Source organism: Dendrobates tinctorius, unplaced genomic scaffold, assembly GCF_039654945.1.
Source record: "Dendrobates tinctorius isolate UK_male_01 unplaced genomic scaffold, ASM3965494v1 ptg000040l, whole genome shotgun sequence".
Classification (NCBI taxonomy): domain Eukaryota; kingdom Metazoa; phylum Chordata; class Amphibia; order Anura; family Dendrobatidae; genus Dendrobates; species Dendrobates tinctorius.
Window position 1 is genome coordinate 2,419,969 of NW_027361708.1, and position 24,142 is coordinate 2,444,110.

The 24,142-nt window shown below is 40.9% G+C and overlaps 1 protein-coding gene across 2 annotated transcripts in view; it reads left to right on the forward strand.

The window, feature by feature from the left end:
• RET (ret proto-oncogene) overlaps nt 1-14,222 on the forward strand; it is a 123,130-nt gene extending 108,908 nt beyond the window's left edge. For both annotated transcript variants that reach the window (XM_073574779.1, XM_073574778.1), the window contains 4 exons: nt 260-397; nt 635-734; nt 5,382-5,529; nt 12,460-14,222. In XM_073574779.1, the coding sequence (XP_073430880.1) occupies nt 260-397; nt 635-734; nt 5,382-5,529; nt 12,460-12,617 (544 nt within the window). In that variant the 3' untranslated portion in view covers nt 12,618-14,222. The remainder of the gene's footprint in view (nt 1-259; nt 398-634; nt 735-5,381; nt 5,530-12,459) is intronic.
• The last annotated feature ends 9,920 nt before the right edge of the window (nt 14,223-24,142 follow it).

The window sequence follows — 24,142 nt, forward strand, 5'->3', positions numbered from 1 at the left end:
ATGGATGACACTAGAGTTCTAGTTCTCTTCCTACCTGAAGAGGCAATTTGCAGACATAAGACATAGAAAACACTGCAGAACTTCGTGTTAGGACAAGCTAATATGGTTTGCTCTTTTACAAGCATTTGAATAGCTCCATTCTAGTAAAGAGTAAAGTCTTAGAACTCAGATCCCCACCTGGAAATACTGACATCCTTCACTTATTAGTTATTACTTATTACTGTGCGACACTTACATTTGTGCTATTTCATGATAATAGGTGGTCTTTCGGAGTTCTTCTGTGGGAAATTGTTACTCTTGGTGGAAATCCATACCCAGGTATTGCTCCTGAGCGCCTCTTTAATCTTCTTAAAACTGGCTACAGGATGGAAAAGCCAGAGAACTGCAGTGATGAAATGTAAGTGTGGTGTCTTCTAAATTTCATCCTGTATGATCGATAAGTCTTTATTGTACAGAATAACCTCAGAAGCGAGTCTTCACGTCTGTGATATAAATGTGCTGACTGCGAAACGTCTGGAACATTACTAACTGATATGTACCTTCATGTTAAAGCATATTTATACAATTTTCAAAGACTTTTAATTTGTTGATGGGAGGGAAGAAAATGGCATTAATTTGACTTATGAATTTATAGGTATAATCTGATGCTGAAATGTTGGAAGCAGGAGCCAGACAAAAGGCCAACGTTTGGTGAGATAAGTAAAGAATTGGAGAAAATGATGGTGAAAAGCCGGGTGAGTCCCAAAGGGAGCCTGGGCCCCAGTATCTAGGCTGAAATATTTATTTCTCTAATCTGGTACTAACAAAAAGGCTGGATGGGGTACCATTTAAAATTCTTTTAAGGTATATACATTTTGTATGTAGCTATAAAAACGTTTATCTGAAAAATGCAAGAATGATGTTGAAATTCATATACCGTATATACTCGTGTATAAGCTGACCCGTGTTTAACCGACCCTCCTGATTTTGCCACGAAAAACTGGAAAAACTTATTGACTCGCGTATAAGCCTAGGGTGGAAAATGCAGCAGCTACTGGTAAATTTCAAAAATAAAAATAGATGCCAATAAAAGTAAAATTAATTGAGACATCAGTAGGTTAAATGTTTTTGAATATATTGAAGCAGGAGCCCCATATAATGCTCCATACAGTTCATGATGGCCCCATAAGATGCTCCGTACAAAATACACCCCATATAATGGCCCCATAAGTTGCTCCATAGAATATGCCCCCATAAGTTGCTCCATAGATTATGCCCCCATAAGGTGCTCCATAAAATATGCCCCCATAAGATGCTCCATACATTATGCCCATAAGATGCTCCATAGAATTGGCCCCCATAAGATGCTCCATAGAATAGGCCCCCATAAGATGCTCCACAGAATATGCCCCCATAAGATGCTCTACAGAATATGCCCCCATAAGATGCTCCACAGAAAATGCCCCATAAGATGATCCCCAGAATAGGCCCCCATATGATGATCCACAGAATAGGCCCCAATAAGATGCTCCACAGAATATGCCCCCATAAGATGCTCCACAGAATATGCCCCCATAAGATGTTCCACAAAATAGGCCCCCATAAGATGCTCCACAGAATAGGCCCCCATAAGATGCTCCACAACAGAATAGGCCCCCATATGATGCTCCATAGAATATGCCCCTCATAAGATGCTCCACAGAATATGCCCCCCATAAGATGCTCCACAGAATAGGCCCCCATAAGATGCTCCATAGAATATGCCCCCCACAAGATGCTCCACAGAATAGGCCCCCATAAGATGCTCCACAGAATAGGCCCCCATAAGATGCTCCACAGAATATGCCCCCCATAAGATGCTCCACAGAATATGCCCCCATAAGATGCTCCACAGAATAGGCCCCCATAAGATGCTCCACAGAATAGGCCCCATATGCTGCTGCAAATAAAAAAAATGACATACTCACCTCCGTCGCTGCTGGCTCAGGACCTGGCACCTGACATATTCACCTGTCCACATTCCCACGCTGCTCACTTCTGTCTGCCACGTCATCCTTCAGTGACGTTCAGGCAGCAGAGGATGCGGCACGCACTAACAACGTTACTGCACCCTCTGACCTGAACATCACAGACAGAGGACGCGACAGACAGCGATGAGCAGCGTGGGAACAGGGACAGGTGAATATTGCTATACTTACCCCCTCCTGGCACGGTCTCTGCAGCCCCATTTTCCACGGTCTCTGGCGCCTGTTTTCAGCAGTCACGTGATACCGCTCATTAAAGACATGAATATGCGCATATTCATGTATGTAATGAGCGGTACCACGTGACTGCAGAAGGCAGGCGCCAGAGACCGTGGGACAAGCAGGGGGGCTGCAGAGACCATGCCAGGAGGGGGTAAGTATGATCTCTGACACCCCCGCCCCCTCTCCCCCCGCCGACCCCCAGTATATGACTCGCATATAAGCCGAGAGGGGGACTTTCAGCCCCAAAAAATAGGCTGAAAATCTCAGCTTATACGCGAGTATATACAGTATGTGGGGCTGCCCTCAAAACACCAGGGCCTCCATAGGTTTTACTACCTGAGTGGGGTGCGAGTAGACGCATATCCAGTCAAGGCAGGGGCATGATTAGCAGATAGTCAAATCTGATGGCAATCTTCCCTTCCACATCATTTCTTGATAGTTTGAATTGACTTTAAAGGGACTCTGTCAGTACAGAATGTCACACAGCTCTTCACACAATATACTCGCTGTGACAGCTACAGTGAGGAAAATAAGTATTTGATATACTGCCAATTTTGCAAATTTTCCCACCTACAAAGAATGGAGAGGTCTGTAAATTTTCTTATAAGTATACTTCAACTGTGAGTGACGGAATCTTAAAAAGAAAATCACATTGTAGGATTATTATGTAAAGGTCAGCCAGGGCCATAGTCATGGCCAAGTTCATCTGGCCTTGTGTGCCCTGGCCTTCCAATACATAAAAACCATGCTTCTCTGTCAGCTTACTTGCCTTTCCGTCCCCTGCGCCATCAGGGCATTTTCTCCATTCCTTAAGGTCACCTCCGGCCTCTTCTGAATAAACAGAGACACAGTCCAGGTGCAACTCAAAACGTAAAACTTTACTTTCATGACTTCGCAGCACATCCAGATTCGTTACAGCATGATCGACAGCTTGTACGTTACTCGTTACTTCGTCTTTCCCTGCACTCCTCTCCCTGTCACACTGCACGTTCCTGGGTTGAACTGTTTCCAACTGCTCCTCAGCGTCCTCCCTGGCCAGACTCACTGCATACAGATGCTCCCTCGGCCATTTCACCCCAGATCTGAGGGCATCAGCCCAAGCAATGACCTGCCACATGGTGAGTGATCTCCTCTGATGTGCTGCGGTGAAATCTCCTGTAGCCCAAGTTCCTGTAGCAGCTGTAACTAAGTCAGGCTACTGATTCTGAATGGCTGGGCTTCTCCTTAAATGTTGCGGGGTGCTGAGTAGCTTGGGCATTTAGCCCACCCAAGCACTTCGAGCTACATAGCCCTGACGGACTCTAACCAGGAATTCTTCCTGTCTTACCCCTCAACTAACCCCTATGTTAACTATTTACTTTCCCTTGTACTCTTATCCTACACTATACACTATTTATCTCCCTCTAGTGGCCTAATGACATTACTACGTTTTCTCTATACAACACCTTAAAAATATATACATAGCAAATTAGCAAATTTTGTACACTTCTTTACAACATTACAAGCCAACAATATATATATATATATATATATATATATAATGTATATACATTTATACACACTAAATCGGGACGTGTTTTGAAGGTTCAAGACAGCTTCTGTGACCCCCTTACAATTACATAATTAATTTGCATTTTATTGCATGAAATAAGTATTCCATACAATAGAAAAACAGAACTTAATATTTGGTACAGAGTTTGCGATTAGAGGTCAGTTTCCTGTAGTCCTTGACCAAGTTTGCACACACTGCAGCAGGGATTTTGGCCCACTCCTCCATGCAGATTCTGGGCTGTCGCTGGGCAACATGGAGTTTCAGCTCCCTCCAAAGATTTTCTATTGGGTTAAGGTCTGAAGACTGGCTAGGCCACTCCAGGACCCCCAGGTCTCATCTGACTACATGACCTTCTCTCATTCCTCCTCTGGTCATTGGTGAACTTCAAACAGGCCTGGACATGTGGTGGCATCAGCAGGGGGATCTTGCGTGCCCTGCAGGATTTTAATCCATGACGGCGTTGTGTGTTTCTAACGGTAAAGTTTGAGACTGTGGTCCCAGCTCTCTTCATGTCATTGATCTGATTTTTGACCTTTCCCAGAATCCTCCTTAACCCATGAGGTGAGAATTAACATGGTGCTCCAGACTGAGTCATCTTGTGTTTCTTCCATTGTCTAATAATTGTAATAACAGTTGTTTTCTCACCAAGTTGTTTGCCTATTTTCCTGTAGCGTATCCCTTGCAGCCTTGTGCAGGTCTACAATTTTGTCCCTGATGTCCTTAGACAGCTTTTTGGTCTTGACCATGGTGGGGAGGTTGACGTGTGATTGATTGATTGTGTGGACAGGTGTATTTTAAACAGGTAATGAATTCAAACAGGTGCAATTAAAACAGGTAATGAGTGCAGAGTAGGAGGGCTTCTAATAAAAAAAAACTGACAGGTCTGTGAGAGCCAGAATTATTGCTGGTTGGTAGGTGATCAAATACTTATTTCATGCAATAAAATGCAATTTAATTAATTAAAAATCAAACAATGTAATTTTCTGGTTTTTATTTAAGATTCTGTCTCTCACAGTTGAAGTGTATCTATGATAAAAATTACCGACTTCTCTATTCTTTATAGGTGGGAAAATTAACAAAATTGGCAGTGTATCAAATACTTATTTACCTCACTGTATACTCTCATTGATCACTGTAATACATAGCATGGCAGCCACAAGACCCCCATTAATGACCCTGCTTACTTGCCAAGTGAGCATAAATTAGAAAGCGTACACCATCCAATTGTCATGGCTGCTTCCCTAGAAGTTTTCCACCATATCCTTGTTCAGTTGTCATTATATCATGATCCAAGTGCAGCTGCAGGTTTCCTGATCCAAACTTGACAGAGTTATACATGTGTGAGGCTGTCAAGTTCCAGGAGACCTGCAGCCAGTCCATGCATAATCGTCTGTTCTCAGACCCTCAGATGTCTCAATTCAGACTAAGGATATCCAGAATCACACGTCTGGTGCCTGAGTTTTGTAACGCCACTAGTCAGTCGCCCTTTAGTCCTTTTCGATGTGACACTTTTACTTGTCTTCATTTATACTGTATAATGCTTTGCTATTGTATGTCATTTCTTGGAAGCGTTTGTAACCTGTATTTTCTACTCTACATTCTAGGATTATTTGGATCTTGCGGCCTCCACTCCTGCAGACTCCATGCTTTATGATGATGGCCTTTCTGAAGAGGAGACACCTCTGGTGGACTGTAATAATGCCCCAATTCCTAGAACTCTGCCCTCAACATGGATTGAAAACAAACTCTATGGTAGAATATCCCATGCGTTTACTAGATTCTAGCTACGCTTTCCAGTAGGACAAATGCCATCTATCTGAACGTCTCTAGAAATCTGCTTCTCAACAACACCAGGGCTGTGTGTCTAAGAAATCAAACTCTGCTTTAAAGCCTGTTGACTTTGATTTTGAATCTTTTAAAATAATAATATATATATATATTGTTTTTAGCAGGCAAAATTTAGATGCCAATGGTTAACTAATTCTGCAGTAATGTCAAAAACAAGCATAAGAAAATATTGCAGACATTTTCCATAAAATACATGCTAAAGTATAGGCTGGGACTTTATGTACACAATTGAAGGCTGAAATCCTAACCCTTATCAGACATTTTACGGTGAAACAACAATACTTAATCTATAAATTCCATAGAATATATCCATATCTTGCTATATAGGGACTTAACTAGACAACAGCTACCCCATAAGAGCATCATCTACTATTCAGCGATCATTCCATTTATGCACCTAGGCCTTTAGAGCAGTCATAGTGTAATCTGCTAGTGCATCCAGTGAATAGTAAGGTCGAGTCTTACAGAAATAAGAGTATTATGTAGGCACAAGAAAGAAATAGTTGACACTAGAAGTTCATTTTTTTTTTACAAACTACTTTCCCTGAGCTTGAACACACCTCAGTCACATGATTGGAAAGTTTACCAAAGCTCTAGAAACACTGGGAAGATTTCTAAAAACCGTCTAAATAGAAAAATTATTGTTGTTTGCCTTGGCAACCAATCACAGAGCAGCTTTCATTTCTCAAACGTACAATCTGAAATGAAAGCTGTGCTGTGATTAGCTGCTATGGGCCACAAACACAACTTTCATAACTTTCCACACAATGGCAAAAAGTTTCACTGTGAGGCCTAAGCAACTTGGAAGAAAAAGCTAGGGCATGACTTATTAAATGTCCCAGAGAAAAACTAAATCTTATAAAAGAGACCAAACATTGAATTTCTTCTGTATAACTGCATGATATTACATAGCCACAGTAGGCCCAGTCAGGATCCCCAAAATCATGTTTTTAGCAAATCTTTCAGACTGTGAAAACGAATACCTGCTATTTACTTTAATAGTGCTCAGGTGTATGTGAAAACTGTCCTAAAGTGTCCATGGCCTTGGTGCAACTGCTACATCTGCTCCCTACAACTATGCCCTTGGTTCTTGACCCTAAATATCATGAAAACTTGCTGTATATATTTCAGTTTGCCCTTTGTTATTTCGAAGGGCGAAAGTAGTCCTTTTCAAGTATTGTGGTAATTAAAGAAACTTTTTTTAACAACTTAGTTAACTTATCATACCTTCTTGAAGTAGGAGACATAGCTATTCTCTACTTGATGATACCATATTATCGCACTAATAGTATCCTAATATAACTTAAAGACCCTAAATAAAATAATTTTATAATATGTCAAAAGTGAAGACTGTAGGTCCAGTTCATCATTTTCAGTAAGGTTTTATTCTAAACTTGGATGTATTCCTTCACGTATCAGATTCTATTCCCAGGTTTGAATGTATAGTTTAGGAAGTAGTTTTTTTTGTAAGGTGCCACTGCATTTTACGTTACATATCAATTTGATTGACTAGAATATCTTGCAGCGGATAGTATTGAAGATCATATCATAATCATGTATAGAAGAGAATACACAGAGTACAGATAGATCAGCTCCTAATTATAGCCAGAAAACCAGATTTAAAGACATGACTACTTATTAATCCTAGGAAACAGGAATTTTCAGACTGACTGTTACAGGCTAGTATGGATAAAGGGAATCTGTCAGCAGATTTTTGCTATGTAATCTGATAACAGAATGAGGTAGGGGTTAAAAACACTGAACTCAAAGATGTGTTACATGTCCGGCTGTGTGCTGTTGTTTACTTAGACTGAAGCTTTAATCACCTTTTGATTAACAACATTGCTGTGACTAGTTGGTGCATGGGCGATTGTCTAACTCCGCCCGCTCCTGTGATAAGCACCTCACTACCTAGAGACTATAGGCCTATAGGGCGTGGTTGGGGGGGAGTGGTTTTCACAGCTTTGCCGCATTGCTAAATCTAAGAACTCTGTGGCAGAACCGACGCACCCAGTAATCTAAGTGATCCATCATTGGATTCAGGGTTTCTTTGCCTACATTATGCTGTTCTCAGATGAGGTAGTAAAAACCTGCTGACGGATTCTCTTTATACACATGGCTTTGGTTTAGGATCTAAAACCTGCTAACATGTCCGTTTTTAAATATCAACATTTTAATTGGTTATAGGGAGTCTGTCACCAGGTTTTTGCAACCTAATCTGAGAGTAGCATAATATAGAGACAAAGACCCTGATTCCAGCAATGTCACTTACTAAGCTGCTTGCTGTAATTTTGATAATCTCTTGCTGATAAAACAGTGATATTCTCACTAGAGGGCTAGTAAAGTTAGCGCCAGGTAGTCCTCCTTATCAAGGTCTCTGCCTACATTATGCTTCTCTCAGATGGGGTAGAAAAAACCTGGTGTCAGATTCCCTTTAAGTGTGGAAAGAATTTGCATAGCATAACCTTACGAAATAAAAATTTAAATGTAGCATATTTCTACCAAACCTTGTCCATATATTCAACATTATCCAACCTACTTTGCACTAGTTTTAATAAAGCAAAAATAATAATTTTTATATCTATTAATTTTGGTCATTGTCTTCTGGTGGAGAGACAATACATATCATTAACAGGGTTGTATGATATTAGAAAAACATGACTGCTAATAACAGCATATCTCTTGTTAAAGAGTTAGATTTGGTTATTGCAGTTGTTCACTTTTCACGTGTTTAGGGCCTAGGTGCGACACTACACACAGCCACAGACAAAAGGGACATTATTTCCTAAACTTGTACAACTCCTTTAAATTCCACAGACTCACAAAAGTGATAAAATCTTGTTCTCTGATAATGCCGTGTACAAGTGATTTTGCGTTATGTTTTGTGAAGAATTGTTTCTTTTCTGTTGTCTCTGGTATATGTCTTGTTGTGTTGGTGACCTGAGACAGTAAGCATAGTTCTTGCCAAAACTCCTTAATTTTCTGTTTCTGATTTTCAGTAATGAACGAATCAGACTTGGGATTTTCCATTATTCTGTGTTCGATACCCATACACGATAAGGGGAAGAGTCTTACCAATGCGTGTAAGAATATTACTATTGATTGACCCTGAATTATACATACATTGGCCTCACGAAAACTCAGTCTTAATTTGCAACCTTACGTGGTGGACTTCCTCTTAGTATATTCTGGTTAAGTTAGCCTCGTGTCTCACAACCGATTCAGACATAAGCCATTGATGTTGCCTTGGAAATGCAAAAAAAGTTCATTTATTTTTAAAACTATAAAATCCAAACTGTCTACTTTCCAATGGAATCCATTACCTTGTAACGTTACTAACCTCAAAGGTCGTGATCCAGAGTTCTTTAAACTAGGTCTAGACCTTGACTTTGTGACTCTGCCCAATTATGTAGACTGTTTGATTTCATGAGGGAGATGTACCAAGTCTGGTGGGAAAGTGGAATAGTGGTCCGTGATATTTAATCCGATTTCTGCAAAATACAAAAATATGATGAACATACAGCCCATGCGCCATCTCTCAAGACTAGACGGTGACACTCCACGATAGTACAAACCATACTAATCCTATGACTGTTTGTCATATATGTCATATAACAAATATATTACAAGCAATTTCTTTATTAAATGAATAGAAACTGCGGACGGCACCGCTATTACCATATATCAGCTGATGGTATGCGTCTGGCAGCAAGCTGCCATCCAATGCTCCTGGGTGCTTGACCTCGCAACAATCAAATCATTGAATCCAAGTATAGGAAGGGTCGCACTCGACAGGATAAAATATAGCTCCTTTATTGACACATATTTACATGTCAGGTCAGAGTGGTGTGGCAAGAGTGTTCACAAGCTGACAACGGCCGTTTCGCGCTGTTCAAGCGCTTCCACGGGTCCGTGGAAGCGCTTGAACAGCGCGAAACGGCCGTTGTCAGCTTGTGAACACTCTTGCCACACCACTCTGACCTGACATGTAAATATGTGTCAATAAAGGAGCTATATTTTATCCTGTCGAGTGCGACCCTTCCTATACTTGGATTCAATTTCTTTATTAATTACACAAAATACTACACATAATACCATTTTAAAAAGGTTCCTCAAACCAATACAAGGGGGACCAAACTCGAGTACATAATTGGCAATCCTATACATATGGAAAATTGTATTCATAGATAAAAAATTGTTTTTTGGGTTTTACTGGTAAAGAATTGTAGTCACCGAATTCTGTGAAGCTAACCATCCCCTAGGTCTGGTTTACATTGGGATGTCCTAACAATTGATCATAAATTATTAAAACCGCAGTTTGTGTTAAAAAAAAAAGTGGGGCAAAGGGACCGGGCTCAGGTTCACTTATCTGTTTACTTAGCAGGTAAACATTCAATTGTTCAATTGTCATTTTTCTGGCTGTTCCCATGCATAGAAGAGCGTCATACTGGCAAGTGAGTGCAATGGTGTTTGATCAATAGTATAAATAAGTCCTTGGGTCCAGGACTGGTATATTGATTGAAAACTTAGTGATTTGAAAATTTCGGATTTACTGTATTCTGATATGAAAATTGTCTCTTCAGAGAGGAAGAGGACTAGAACTCTAGTGCCACCTATTGGAAGTAGCTATCCTAAAAGTCAATGTCGACCCTTTAAAGAGACTTGTCACATGACTTAGGATAAAAGCCAAACCAGAATCTCAATTTGCAGACACTGTTTTCGAGGTACTGCCCCTCGTCAGTCAAAGTGTGAGATCTGGTTTGGCTGTGTGAGAGGCGTCTGACCGATATCCAAGAAGTACTGTTTCCTCATCTCGACATGCTTAACGTGTCATTGTCCACAAGGAGAAACGATACTTCTTGGATCCCTGTATTGATATATATAGTAGTATATCGATTGAGGACTCAAGATTTATTGCAGACTAAGGATTCGGAATTCTTTGAATACTGATATGAATATCATATGATCATCTCGGTAAAATTGTTACAACTACGACACTTTATAAACCACCTATGTAAACTATGGTAAACCTATGGATTTCTTTATTTTTCACTAGCCATAAAATTTATATTTTTATTCATCACCAGCCAAATTTCAGTATATATAAACATACAGGCTGTGGGTTTAATAATTTGTTAGGACATCTGATTGGGTGAAGTAAACTAGTCCTAAGGTATTGCTAGCTCTGCAGAATTCTGTGACAATTCTTTACCAGTATCACTCAAGAAAACATAGATAATTTTTTTTTTTATGAATACAGTTTTCCATATGTATAGGGTTGCTAATTATCTACCCAAGTTTGGTCCTCCTTGTGTTGGTTTGCAGCATGGTATTGGTATTGGTTTCTTTAACATGGTATTGCTGTGTAGTATTTTATGTAATTAATCAAGAAAGTTTTTAAACTTTTGCAATATGACACTTCTCAATCCATATATGACAAACAGTTATGTGGTTTATATGGTTTCTACAAAAACACGAAGTAGAAAAGACATAGCACTCAAGTCATTAAAGGGAATCTGTCACCCCATTTTTCGACTATGAGCTGCTGGCACCAACATCAGGGGCTTAGCTACAGCATTCTGTAATGCTGTAGATAAGCCCCCAATGTAACCTGAAAGATCAGAAAAAAGAGTTATATTATACTCACCCCGGTGTTTGGTCCAGTCCGACGGGTGTCGCCGTCCGGTCCGGTACCTCCCATCTTCATACAATGCCGTCCTCTTCCTTCCTTCCCATTGAGGCTCCTGCGCAGGCGCACTGCTCTACCCTGTTGAGGGCAGAGCAGAGTCCTGCAGTGCGCAGGAGGCGGGAGAGGTCCGGCGCCTGCGCACTGCAGTATTCTGCTCTGCCCTCAACAGGGCAGAGCAGTGTGCCTGAGCCGGAGCCACGACAGGAAGGAAAGAAGAGGACGTCACCGTAAGAATATGGGAGGCGCCGGACCGGACGGCGACACCCATCGGACCGGACCGCCGGGGTGAGTATAATCTAACTCTTTTTTCTTCTCTTTCAGGTTACATCTGGGGCTTATCTACAGCATTACAGAATGCTGTAGATAAGCCCCTGATGTCAGTGGCGGCAGCTGATAGTCGAAAAAAAGGGTGACAGATTCCCTTTAAGACTGGCGCTTCGTACTCCAGTCTTCATGTTGATAGGGCTGGAGTAAGATGCATCTAATTGACTAAAACACCAGGGGCATCTTACAACTAGTGCCTGTCTCCATCAGAAATCTTACACCAGAATTTTACTCCAGACAATTCTAAAGTGGCGTAACTTTTGAAAAATTTGCCGATTGGGCTACAACACTCCCAATCCTGCCTGTGCTTTGCCCATTTTGGAACTGACTGGGACTGGTGTTAAAATGCCAAAAGTAGCAACATTTTTGCTCAACCTAAAAAAGACTCATTACATTTTTGTACAACTTGAAGTCTTTGCCATAAATCTGGAGTAACTTTGATGATTTGGGCCCATAATTTCCTTACTTTGCATCTGCTGAACTACTAATATATGGCCAGTTTTAAAAGGTGCAAGTGAGAGTCTGCATCATTTTCCATTACGGTTAATGGACTCCACCTTGTTCTATTGGATTCTATTTTTACAGTTGTAAAGGGTCAATAAGTGTAAATACTTTTGTTATAGCACCAGTGGTTTACTTTCATCTTAATTTATAGCCATTTTTTTGTCAATTGTGTTGTGTGTCTCTGTAGCAAAATCAATGGCTTATGGTCTTTCTCATTAAAGGGAGTTTTGCCAAGGGCCTTACTGTCTGCACGTGAAGCTATTACTATATCTTTTTGGTTCTTCAGTGCAGAACAAATTATGTCTTTTCATTTTTAGGCATGACTTATCCGAACTGGCCTGAAGAGAGCCCCGTTCCAATCCCGAGATTCGATGCCAATAAGTCTGTTTTTTCAAGATATGCCAATGACTGTGTTTATTCTAATTGGATGATTCCACCCGCAACGGCAAAATTTATGGACAAGCTTGATAGCTAAATATCAATATTATTTTTCCCTAGAAGGTAACACAATTGTGAGCGGGAAAGAATAAAAAAAAAAAGTTAAACACACCACACAAAGAATAAATGGAAAGTCCATTGGCTGGTTCTTGGTGCCAGTGAAAAGTGGTCAAACCAACGTTGCTCTCGTGTGTCAGTTGCACCAAAATTTTAGCTTGACCTACCTCTAAGGCTGCTGGAGAGGGCTGCACAAGTCACTTCAATCTAATAATTACATGTGTGTATTTGTGTATTTCATAGACATATATACACACACATACACAAGAAACATGTAAGTTCTTGTATTACTTCCCAGCAGCAAGAGTGGGCACCGTTATTCTTTCCTACAACATATCAGACCTGTAAACCAAGCTCAGTAGAACCTTTTTGTATATGCTGCTGTTGCACAAATAGTCTGTATTCAGTACACTCATGTATGTGTTGCTGTGAACACAAAATATACTTATTTTTGATCATATGTTAATTTAAAAAAAAAATATTTTTAAAGTGTAAGTTAACAATTTTATTTAATGTGTGTGGACACCTTGGTACAAGAGAACTGTTGCAGTCTCATTTACTGGTGGTTACATATAGAGGCAAAAACCCTATGTATATGTGTACATATTGATCTGCTGTATATGGAGGTACAAAATATACATTGACATAGTGTTATATGAAAAAACTGGATTTCCGACCACTTGTACCTACAATCACAATAGTTTGGACCTCTCAATTAAAATGACATATAAATTGGTTTGTACTGGGGACTAATGGGACGTTAAGACTGACTTTTTAAAGGGTCACCTATAAATGGATATATACTAAATTAGATTATATTTTGAATATTTCTCTGGAATACCATTTTATGATTTTTTTTTTTCCTGTATTTTGTCATTATACTATAGCACAGATTCACAAATCTCTGGTCACTTATAGGTACAGTCATACTACTGAGGAAGTTGCTGACAAGTATGGTGTCTTCAGAAATGATGTCAAGTCTAAACCATTAAATAAAATGGACACACAAAAAAAACACAAAAGAATAATTTGCTAGGAGAAGCCAAATAGCAGTTTACTTCTTGGTTTCCAATTTTATATTCCTTTTATATGTATTTTTTTAAGTACAGAAAATGGTATATTTTAGATATAATTTCTGTTTATTACATGATGTGTTTGAGGATTGACTGCCTATAAGGATGGCTTCAGGAAGATGAAGCAAGACATCATTTTCTGACCATGAGTCTCATCACCTGTACTGATTGATTAGCTTTGCCACAGTTGACATGTTCCGCCAAGCCTGAGCCTACCGTGTACTTCGTTTTTTGTCTTATACTTGAGGGGCCTTTAAATTGGTTCAGGTCGTCTGTCTCAAAACTCAACTGTTGTTGTCAGACTGTCGTATTAAACTGTGATTTTCAATGCTGCACAGTATGGATATATTACTATGTATCTGCTCTACCATGAACCATGTCATTGAGAAATTGTATTCTAATGGAAATAAATCATTCTGTCACTAGCGAAAAGTACCAAAGAGAGATGTTAGGTTTGATTTTACCTTTTTAATATTTTTTTTTTCTTCACTAAAACTTACTGTCATCATGAAGTTTGTGTTGTTGTGTGATTCCAGGGAAAATCAACTATTTGTAAGTATGGAAAGCGATCTAAATTACCGGTATTTCCCTATAAAATTAGCAGCCTTTGAAGACATTGTACTTTGTACAAACCTTAATATGCACTTATTTTACACCACCATTAATTGCAGGGTTCTTTACATATGAAGAAGGTTTCCGTACATATACTACATATTTCAATACAATTGCAGTAAAAAGAAAAAAAAACACACTAATACACAGGAGGTAAGGACTCTGCCGTCGTGGCTTCCCATCTACCGGTTTATCTCACACAGAAAGCAGCGGCTCATGCAGGAGGTGGGCCTGTGGACGCCAGCACTGTTTTCACCTGAAATGTACTGTGGTGCAGAGAGCCTCGCGCTGCCGGCCAATCAGACAGGCAGGTAACATCGGTGTGGACAGAAGCATGACATACCGGCCATGCGCCATCCGCCCCCTGCACTGTCTATGGATAATGAAGAAGATGCATCTCTCTGGGGGAGCGAGTAGAGGTAAGAAGAATCATTCTGGGTTGGCTTTTTTTTCTAGAAATGTTGGAAAAGAGATTGGGGAAAATTATTAGAGAAAGAGACATTATGAAAGAAAATGGCCAGGAAAGGTGACATTATAACAGAATGGGTGTCATTATTAAAGAAAAGGGCCAGAATGGGGTACATTATTACAAGATGGGGCCAACGCAGGTGACATTATTACAGTGTGAGCTTTAGGATGGGGGACATTATTACAGGAAAGGGCCATTGGTACAGGATAGGGGCCAATATTAGAGGATGGGGAACATTATCATACAATTGGGGCCAGCATGGAGGGACATGATAAGGACCAGGACAAAAGACATTATTTCAGAGGCTCGTATATCTGACCAACAAGCTGGTCAAAATTTTGCATTGGGGTCCACAGGATTTAGTTACGCCACTGACAGAAAGCCATGCGGGACTGATCTCTAGTTGTGTCGTTACCAAAGACTGCACACTAAAATACCATGCTTTCTGTCTAGTTTAGAAAGCAGAAAGGGAAGAAGAAATTATAATATGGTTTATGTAAATGAACCCTATGAAAAGTTTTGCAATAATCAATTTACAGACCTGCTTACACGTAGATAAAGACAGATTTCATAAAAATATGAAAACATTACAGTCTGTTGTAAAGTTATAAAACGTGCTTTGCTGATTACTATAAGAAAGAATAAATTCAACAAAGGTTAACGCATTTTAACTGAGGAACACCATCATATACAAGAGTAGGTTTGTGCCAGAAACTGTAATACAGCCATATGACAGTGTTTATATTGCAACCGTAAAAGTCAGACTCGTTTTTCACAAAGATTGAGGTGTCTAGGTGATCTGTTTGACTGGATTGAAATTTTTCCATTTCGCTCTGCTAGTAAAATTTATAGGGGTATACTGCATTATTCATTATACAATGAAAAGTGTTCTATAACTTTGCAAAATACAGGTTATTTTCACAAAATTAAATTACTTTTTCATGATATTCTATTTCAGTTCTTCAATATAAAAAGTGAATCTCGTATATTAGTCATTACAAACAGAGTGATCTATTTCAAGTGTTTGTTTCTGTTAATGTTGATGATTATGGCTTACAGCCAATGAAAAAACAAAAGTCATCTCAGTAAATTAGAATACTTTATAACACCAGCTTGAAAAATTGTTTTAAAATACGGAGTTTTGGCCTACTGAAATGTATGTTCAGTAAATGCACTCACTACTTGGTCGGGGCTCCTTTTGCATCAATTATTGCATAAATGCAGCATTGCATGGAGGCGACCAGCCTGTGGCTGAGGTGTTATGGAAGCCCAGGCTGCTTTGATAGCAGCCTTCGGCTCATCTGCATTGTTGGTTCTGGTGTCTCTTATCTTTCTCTTGACATTACCCCATAGATTCTCTATGGAGTTAAGGTCAGGCGAGTTTGCTAGTAAGGACAGTGATACTGTTGTTTTTAAACCAGGTATTGGTGTTTTTTGCGGCGTGGACAGGTGCCACGTCCTGCTGGCGAATGAAATTTCCATCTCTAAAAAGCTTGTCAGCTGAGGGAAGCATGAAGTGCTCTAAAATTTCCTGGTAGACGGGTGCGCTGACTTTGGTCTTGATAAAACACAGTGAACCTTCACCAGCAGATGACATGGCTCCCCAAATCATCACTGATTGTGGAAACTTCACACTAGACCTCAAGCAGCTTGGATTCTGTGCCTCTCCACTCTTCCTCCAGACTTTGGGACCTTGATCTCCAAATTAAATGCAAAATTTACTTTCATCTGAAAACAATACTTTGGATCACTGAGTAACAGTCCAGTTCTTTTTCTTCTTGGCCCAGGTAAAACGGTTCTGGCATTGTCTATTGGTCATGAGTGGCTTGACACAAGAAATGTGACACTTGTAGCCCATGTCCTGGATACGTCTGTGTTTGGTGGCTCTTGAAGCAATGACTCAAGCAGCAGTCCACTCCTTGTGAATCTCCCCCAAATTTTTGAACAGCCTGTTCTTAATCTTTTCAAGACTGATTATCCCGGTTGCTTGTGCACCTTTTTCTAGCACACTTTTTCCTTCCACTCAACTTTCCATTAATATGCTTGGATACAGCACACTGTGAACAGCCAGCTTCTTTAGCAATGACCTTTTGTGGCTTACCCTCCATGTGGAGAGTGTCAATGACCGTCTTTTGGACATCTGTCAAGTCAGTAGTCTTCCCCATGATTGTGGAGCATACTGAAATAGACTAAGGGACCTTTCTAGACGCTTAGGAAGACTTTGCATGTGTTTTTTGTGAATTATTCTAATTTACTGAGATAATGACTTTTGAGTTTTCATTGACTGTAAGCACCAACATTAACAGAAATAAACAAGTGAAGTTGATCACTCTGTTTGTAATTAGTATAATATGAGTTTCACTTTTTGTACTTTTGAACTGAGATGAACTTTTTGATGATATTCTAATTTTATGAGAAGCACCTGTATATACAGCTCTGGCAAAAATTAAGAGACCACTGCACAGTTTTATAAAAATCAACTTCTCTACATATCTGATCAGCCATTCCATTCCAGTGTCAGTTGAATTCCAACCAGAGTACACCTCATTCTACTTAATGTGCTTCTGTTTAGGCGATCACCTGAACCAAATCTTATTTAACAAAGGAAAGTATAAAAAACCCTGTTGTGGTGTTCACAATCCTCTTGCAATAGGACATGCTGGATGGCAAAACAAGTGCTAGTAATATCCCAAAAGTAATAGGAATGAAAAAATAACTTTTAACCATGCCAAAAAAGTTGAAAAGTCTTGAGTGAGGAAAAGAGGGATACAGTGAGCATCATGTTGCCTGCATCCTTAAAATTTCTAAGATGGCAGTTCATTACAACAAGGTCAAGGTCAAGCAGCAGACATTGGGGACAACAAAGCTACGGGTCGGCTGAGAGCAAAAACGACTCCTCTGCCCGGGATGACCATCATCTTATTCGAATGTCACTCAGCAACCGCAGGATGACATCTACACAGCCCCAATTGGACAGATCATCAGCAGATTTGGCTTTCAGTATCATCTTTATGCTGATGACACACAACTATATACGTCATTCCCCGACCTTACCCCCGCTGTATTACAGAATGCCAGTAACTGTCCGCAGTCTCCAACATCATGTCCGCTCTCTATCTGAATCTCAACCTCTCCAAAACTGAACTTCTGCTCCCGCCGTCTACTAACCTCCTTTAGGCTGGTTTCACACTTGCATTTTTTTGCGCTGTATTTTAGCGCTAAAAAACGCATGCGCTTTTTTTCCCTATATTTTGCATGGGATGCGCTTATGTGCGCATACACATGTGTTTGTATGCGTTTTTACGCGCATGCGTTTTTTTGTGGTGTGCGCTCGGGTGCACAAAATGCATCCTGTTGCATTTTTTGGGCGTCCGACTTGCCTCAAAAAAACGCATGCGCGCGCAATGCTTTTTTTACAGCAAGACACCCATTGTAAGTCTATGGGTGCGCATACGTGCGCATTGGCATGCTCATGTATGCGTTTTTTTGCCCATGCGTTTTTTTGTTGACCATTGGTTAGACAATGGAAATTAGGGGTTTGGGTTAGAGTTAGGGTTAGTTAAGGGGGTTTATGGTTAGGGTTAGTATGGTTTGGTTAAGGGTTAGGGTTTAGGGTTAATTAGGGTTTGGGTTAGGGTTAGTATGGTTTGGTTAAGGGTTAGGGTTTAGGGTTAGTTAGGGTTTGGGTTAGGATTCGTAGGGTTTGGTTAAGGGTTTGGGTTAGGGTTAGTATGGTTTGGTTAGGGTTAGTATGGTTTGGTTAGGGTTAGTAAAGTCATGGTTTGGGTTAGTGTTAATCCTAACCCTATCTTGATTTTTTTGGTGAGGCCAACAAATGTTGGAAAAAACGCAAACGCGGTAAAAATGCATACAAACGCATAAAAACGCTGCGTTTTTTTCATGCATGCGCATAAAAATGCTTGAAAAAAACGCAGCATTTGTATGCGTTTTTTCCATGCTTTTTTTGCGGGAAAAACGCGCTGCAAAAAATAGCAAGTGTGAAAGTAGCCTAAATCTGACATTTCCCTCTTTGTGGGTGGCACCACAATAACACCCCGGCAGCAGGTGCGCTGTCTGGGTGTTATGTTTGACACCAATCTCTCCACATCCCATATACAATATCTTGCCCGCTCTTGCCACTTACACCTAAAGAACATCTCTAAAATCCGCCCTTTTCTCACCATGGAAACAACAAAAACCCTCACTGTAGCTTTGATCCATCCCGACTGGATTACTGCAATGCTCTATTAATTGGCCTCCCCGTTACTCGACTATCCCCTCTCCAGTCCATACTTAAAGGGGTTGTCCGGGCTTTTCACATAATCTCAGTACATATCTGGGCTGCAGAATTATGACAATAAGTAATTTACTTTCTGTCACTAGTTTGAACGGTTTTCTAGATATTCTGAACAGAACGTCCAAGGGGGGGGGTGTTATGGCATTGAAATGAGAACTAGTCATAACCTCCTACTCTACTCCAAACATGCCCTCTATAGCAACAACCCCACCCTCCATAGCTACAGGCCCTCCCCGTCCACATGAAGAAGCCCTCATCACACAGTAACTAATTCTTCCCCTCCAGCAGCCTCAGTGCAGAGAGCTGCTCCTCCCCCAGACACACACTGAACAGTTATCTATGGAAAGTGAAACTAGTGAGGAGGGAAAATCGTCCTGTATTCTGGGACACTCCATGATACATAACTCATTATCAGTAATTCCATCCCTCATTGTCCCAGGCTGCTGGCAGCAGTGAGAACAGACTGTGTGATCGCCAGTGATGGGGGTCTGCAGCTTCTAATCTTCACAGGGGATGGCAGTCACTGATGTAATCTGTTGTGTGACAAAGCCCCTGCTTTGTGAATGAGACAGCTCTGTGTCACTGATGTCTTCACACAGCAGCAGATTTGGTGCCATGTATGTGTGAGCACTGTGTCTCTAATGACACAAATACTGATGGAGCAGCCTGTCCAATCAGCAACTGTAACAGTGTGAAGTGTTGGGGGGTGTATGTATGTATGTATGTATTGTGCTGCTTTCACAAATACAGGATCACTGCTGTGTTCTTTCCAATGCTGGAATGATGATAAAGATGAGTGCTGGTGCAGTTTACTGCCAGCCAATGAGTGGGCAGTGGGTGGTGCTGGTCACTGGAGCTTGCTGGGAGTTTGGTGGAGCTTCGCACATACACTGCACCAAATCTGCTGTGTGAAGACATCAGTGACACAGAGCTGTCTCATTCACACAGCAGAGGCTTTGTCACACAACAGATTACATCAGTGACTGCCATCCCCTGTGCAGATTAGAAGCTGCAGACCCCCATCACTGGCCATCTCACAGTCTGCTGGCAGCAGTGAGAACAGCCTGGGACAGTGAGTAATGAGTTATGTATTGTAATCATGGAGTGGCCCAGAATACAGGACGATTTTCCCTCCTCACTAGTTTCACTTTCCATAGATAACTGTTCAGTGTGTGTCGGGGGAGGAGCAGCTCTCTGCACTGAGGCTGCTGGAGGGGAAGAATTCGTTACTGTGTGTTAAGGGCTTCTTCATGAGGACGGGGAGGACCTGTAGCTATGGCGGGTGGGGTTGTTGATATAGAGGGCATGTTTGGAGTAGAGTAGGAGGTTACGACTAGTTCTCATTTCAATGCCATAACACCCCCCTTGGATGTTCTGTTCAGAATATCTAGAAAACCGTGCAAACTAGTGACAGAAAGTAAATTACTTATAGTCATAATTCTGCAGCCCAGATATGTACTGAGATTATGTGAAAAGCCCGGACAACCCCTTTAATACAGCAGCGAGGGTCAGCTATCTGGCTAATTGGTACTCGGACACGTCCGCTCTTCGCCAGTCCTTACATTGACTGCCCATTCATTATAGGATCCAATTCAAAGTACTTGTTCTCACCCACAAAGCTCTCCACAGTGCAGCACCCCCCTACATCTCCTCCCTCATGTCTGTCTATCAGCCTAACCGACCGCTGCGCTCTGCAAACAACTGTCAACTAACCTCTGCACTAATCCGTACCTCCCACTCCCGACTCCAAGACTTCTCCCGCACTGCGCCAATCCTCTGGAATGCTCTACCCCAAGAAATTAGGACTATCCACAATTTGCATAGTTTCAGGCGCTCCCTCAAAACACATTTGTGCAGAGCGGCCTATCATGTTCACTAATCAAAGTCATTCTATGTGTAAGTGTGCATGTGTAGCCCATTCACTATCTCCATCCATCCCTCCCTCACGATGGCTGAACCATCATTGTAAATACACCATTGTAAATACACACCTGTACTTTGTATCTCCCCCACCTCATTGTAGATTGTAAGCTCTCATGAGCATGGTCATCTTATTTTGCTTTAATTACTGTATTGTTAACGTTATTACTTATGAATTGTGTTATGAAACTGTTAAACTGTAAAGCACTGCGGAATATGTTGGTGCTACATAAATACAGATTATTATTATTATTATCAAGTGACCTACAAAAGGAATGGCAAATGACAGCTGGGGTGAAGTGCACGACAAGAGCAGTTCATAATAGGCTCCTAGAGGCAGGGCTCGTCATGTAAAGCTAGAAAAAATCCTTTCATCAATGAGAAGCAAAGGAGAGCCAGGCTGAAGTTTGCCAATGACCAGACCATAAGGATTGGACGATAGAGGATTGGAGTAAGGTAATCTTCTCTGATGAGTCTACTTTTCAGCTTTGCCCAACCCCTGGTCGCCAAATGGTTAGACGGAGACCTGGAGAGGCGTACAAGCCACAGTGTCTTGCACCCACTGTGAAATTTGGTGGAGGATCGGTAATGATCTGGGCATGCTTCAGCAAGGCTGGAATTAAGCAGGTTAATCTTTGCAAAGGACTCATGAATCAAACCGCATACAAGGTTATCCTGGAAAAACTGTTGATTCCTTCTGCTCAGGCAATGTTCCCCAACTCTGAGGACTGGTTTTTCCAGCAGGACAATGAGCCATATCAAACAGCTAGGTCAATGTGTGGATGAAGGACCACCACATCAAATCCCTGTCATGGCCAGCCAAATCTTGAGACCTAAACCCAATTGAAAACCTCTGGAATGTAATCAAGAGGAAGATGGATAGTCACAAGTCATCAAAGAAGAACTGCTTAAATTTTTGTACCAGGAGTGGCATAAGGTCACCCAAAAGCAGTGTGAAAGACTGGTGGAAAGCATGCCAAGACGCATGAAAGCTGTGATTAAATATCATGGTTATGCCACATAATATTGATTTCTGAACTCTTCCTGAGTTAAAACATTAGTATTGTTGTTTCTAAATGATTATGAACTTGTTTTCTTAGGCCGGGGTCACATTGCGTTATGGCAGTTCATTAGATGGACTGCGTTACACCGCGGCATAACACCGTTTAACGCAGTCCGTTAACGCTGCCATTGACCCCCATTGTCGGGCACATCGTGACGCATGCCGTAAAGCGGCATACGTTCACGATGTGCCATCATTCAGTGACGGAGCCTCGGAAGCGGGCTGCAGCATCTGAGGCTCCGTCACCGCTAGCGCAGATGAATCATCTGCACTAGCGGGTATAGCATAATGCGATCGCGTTATGCTATACAGTTAACGCAGCCCGTCAACGCTATGCGTTGAACAGGCTGGGTTAACGCAATGTGAACCTGGCCTTAGCATTATTTGAGGTCTGCAAGCACTGCATTTTTTGTTATTTTGAACATTTCTCATTTTCTGAAAATAAATACACAATTTAGTGCTTGGAAATTCGAAGACATGTCTGTAGTTTATAGAATAAAAAGCAATTTACATTTTACTCAAATATACCTATAAAGAGAAAAATCTGACAAACTGAAAATTTTGCAGTGGTCTCTTAATTTTTGCCAGAGCTGTAGTATATGAAGTCTTCACTGTTTCTGCTATTATAGTGATTCCTGGTCATGCAAAGATCAAGCATGTGCTACTTGCCAAAGTGGGTGAGAGCTCTCTTATAATGAGCCATGTAATCATCACCTGACCAGAAAAGATTTCATTGTGAAAATAGAAGCTGAAGGTCTTAAGAGAGATATAAAACAAAAAAATCACAAGACATTTTTGATGTAAGTAAAACTGAATTTGTAACCAGGGATGCATGAAAAAGACTGAGCTACTTATGGGTAACAGGATTTTCCAGACCCATGGCAGCGTGACCTGAGGGGATCCACCCATCAAGGACAGTAAAAATAGAAAATAAAATAGCGGAACCTTTCTTCCACATCAGTTGGGTTGCAAAGCATTGAGAGCACTTCCCTTAATAGTTAGACAACAGCATAAATACTGCCTCCAACATTTTTTTTATTAATCTATATCACACTTCCACTTGAGTCATTACCGTGATTGGTGGGGAGGGAGGGAATACTAAAGTTTTTTCATGGGTCTGGAAAATCCCATTACTGATAAGTAACACAGTCTTTTTCTATCCCCATGACCGCACCACCTGAGAAATTTACAGAGAATGAATTCACCTTACGGAGGGACCACCAGCTCCAGAACTTTTCTCACAAAGGATAAACCAGTGGTGGAGGATAAATCAAGCCTTTAGTGCTTATAGAATGTAGAATGAGAAGACCACATTGCTGCCTTATATATCTGGTTGATAGACACCCTTGCTATCTCCGCCTATGTGGCTGCCATGACTCTTCCTTCATGGTTCTGTAACTGCAATATATTTTAATAGACATCTCCTAACCTCCAAGAAATTTTTCCTCCCTAGAATCCTTGGTTAGTGTACAACAAAAGAAGAACTATCTCTTGATTTCTATGGAAGCAGGTAGCGATTTTGGAAAGGTATGCTTGGTCTGACTTTAGAACAGTCCTATCATCCAATACCAGTATAAAGAGAGCACTAATAGACCACGCCTGGAGGTTACTCATCAAGCGGATGATAGGGAAACAAAAAGGATTGTTTTCAAAGTGAGGTCTTTGATGCAGAATCGATCAGCTCAAATGAAGGTGGGTCAACATCTCCAGGACAAGGTTTAAATCCCAAGGTGGAATTTTTGGGATAACCACTGGTTTTACTCTATCACATGCTTTTATGAATCTGATTATTCACTTATGATCTGCTAGATTATAGTTATAAGAAGCCCCCCAAGGCTGATATCTTCACTTTATGGGTGTTAACATATAACCCCTTTTCTATCCCCTTCTGGAGAAATTCTAAGATGTCCCCAATAAGAACACTGCCCTGAAGTTTTACTCAAACTGCTGAGAAACATTTTGCATGTCCAACTGTAGATTCTGGTTGTTACCGGTTGTCTACTTTTCGGGAATGTGGACACTAGATCAGCTGAGACTCCCCGTTGCTCTAATAGTGACCTCTAGTGTTCCA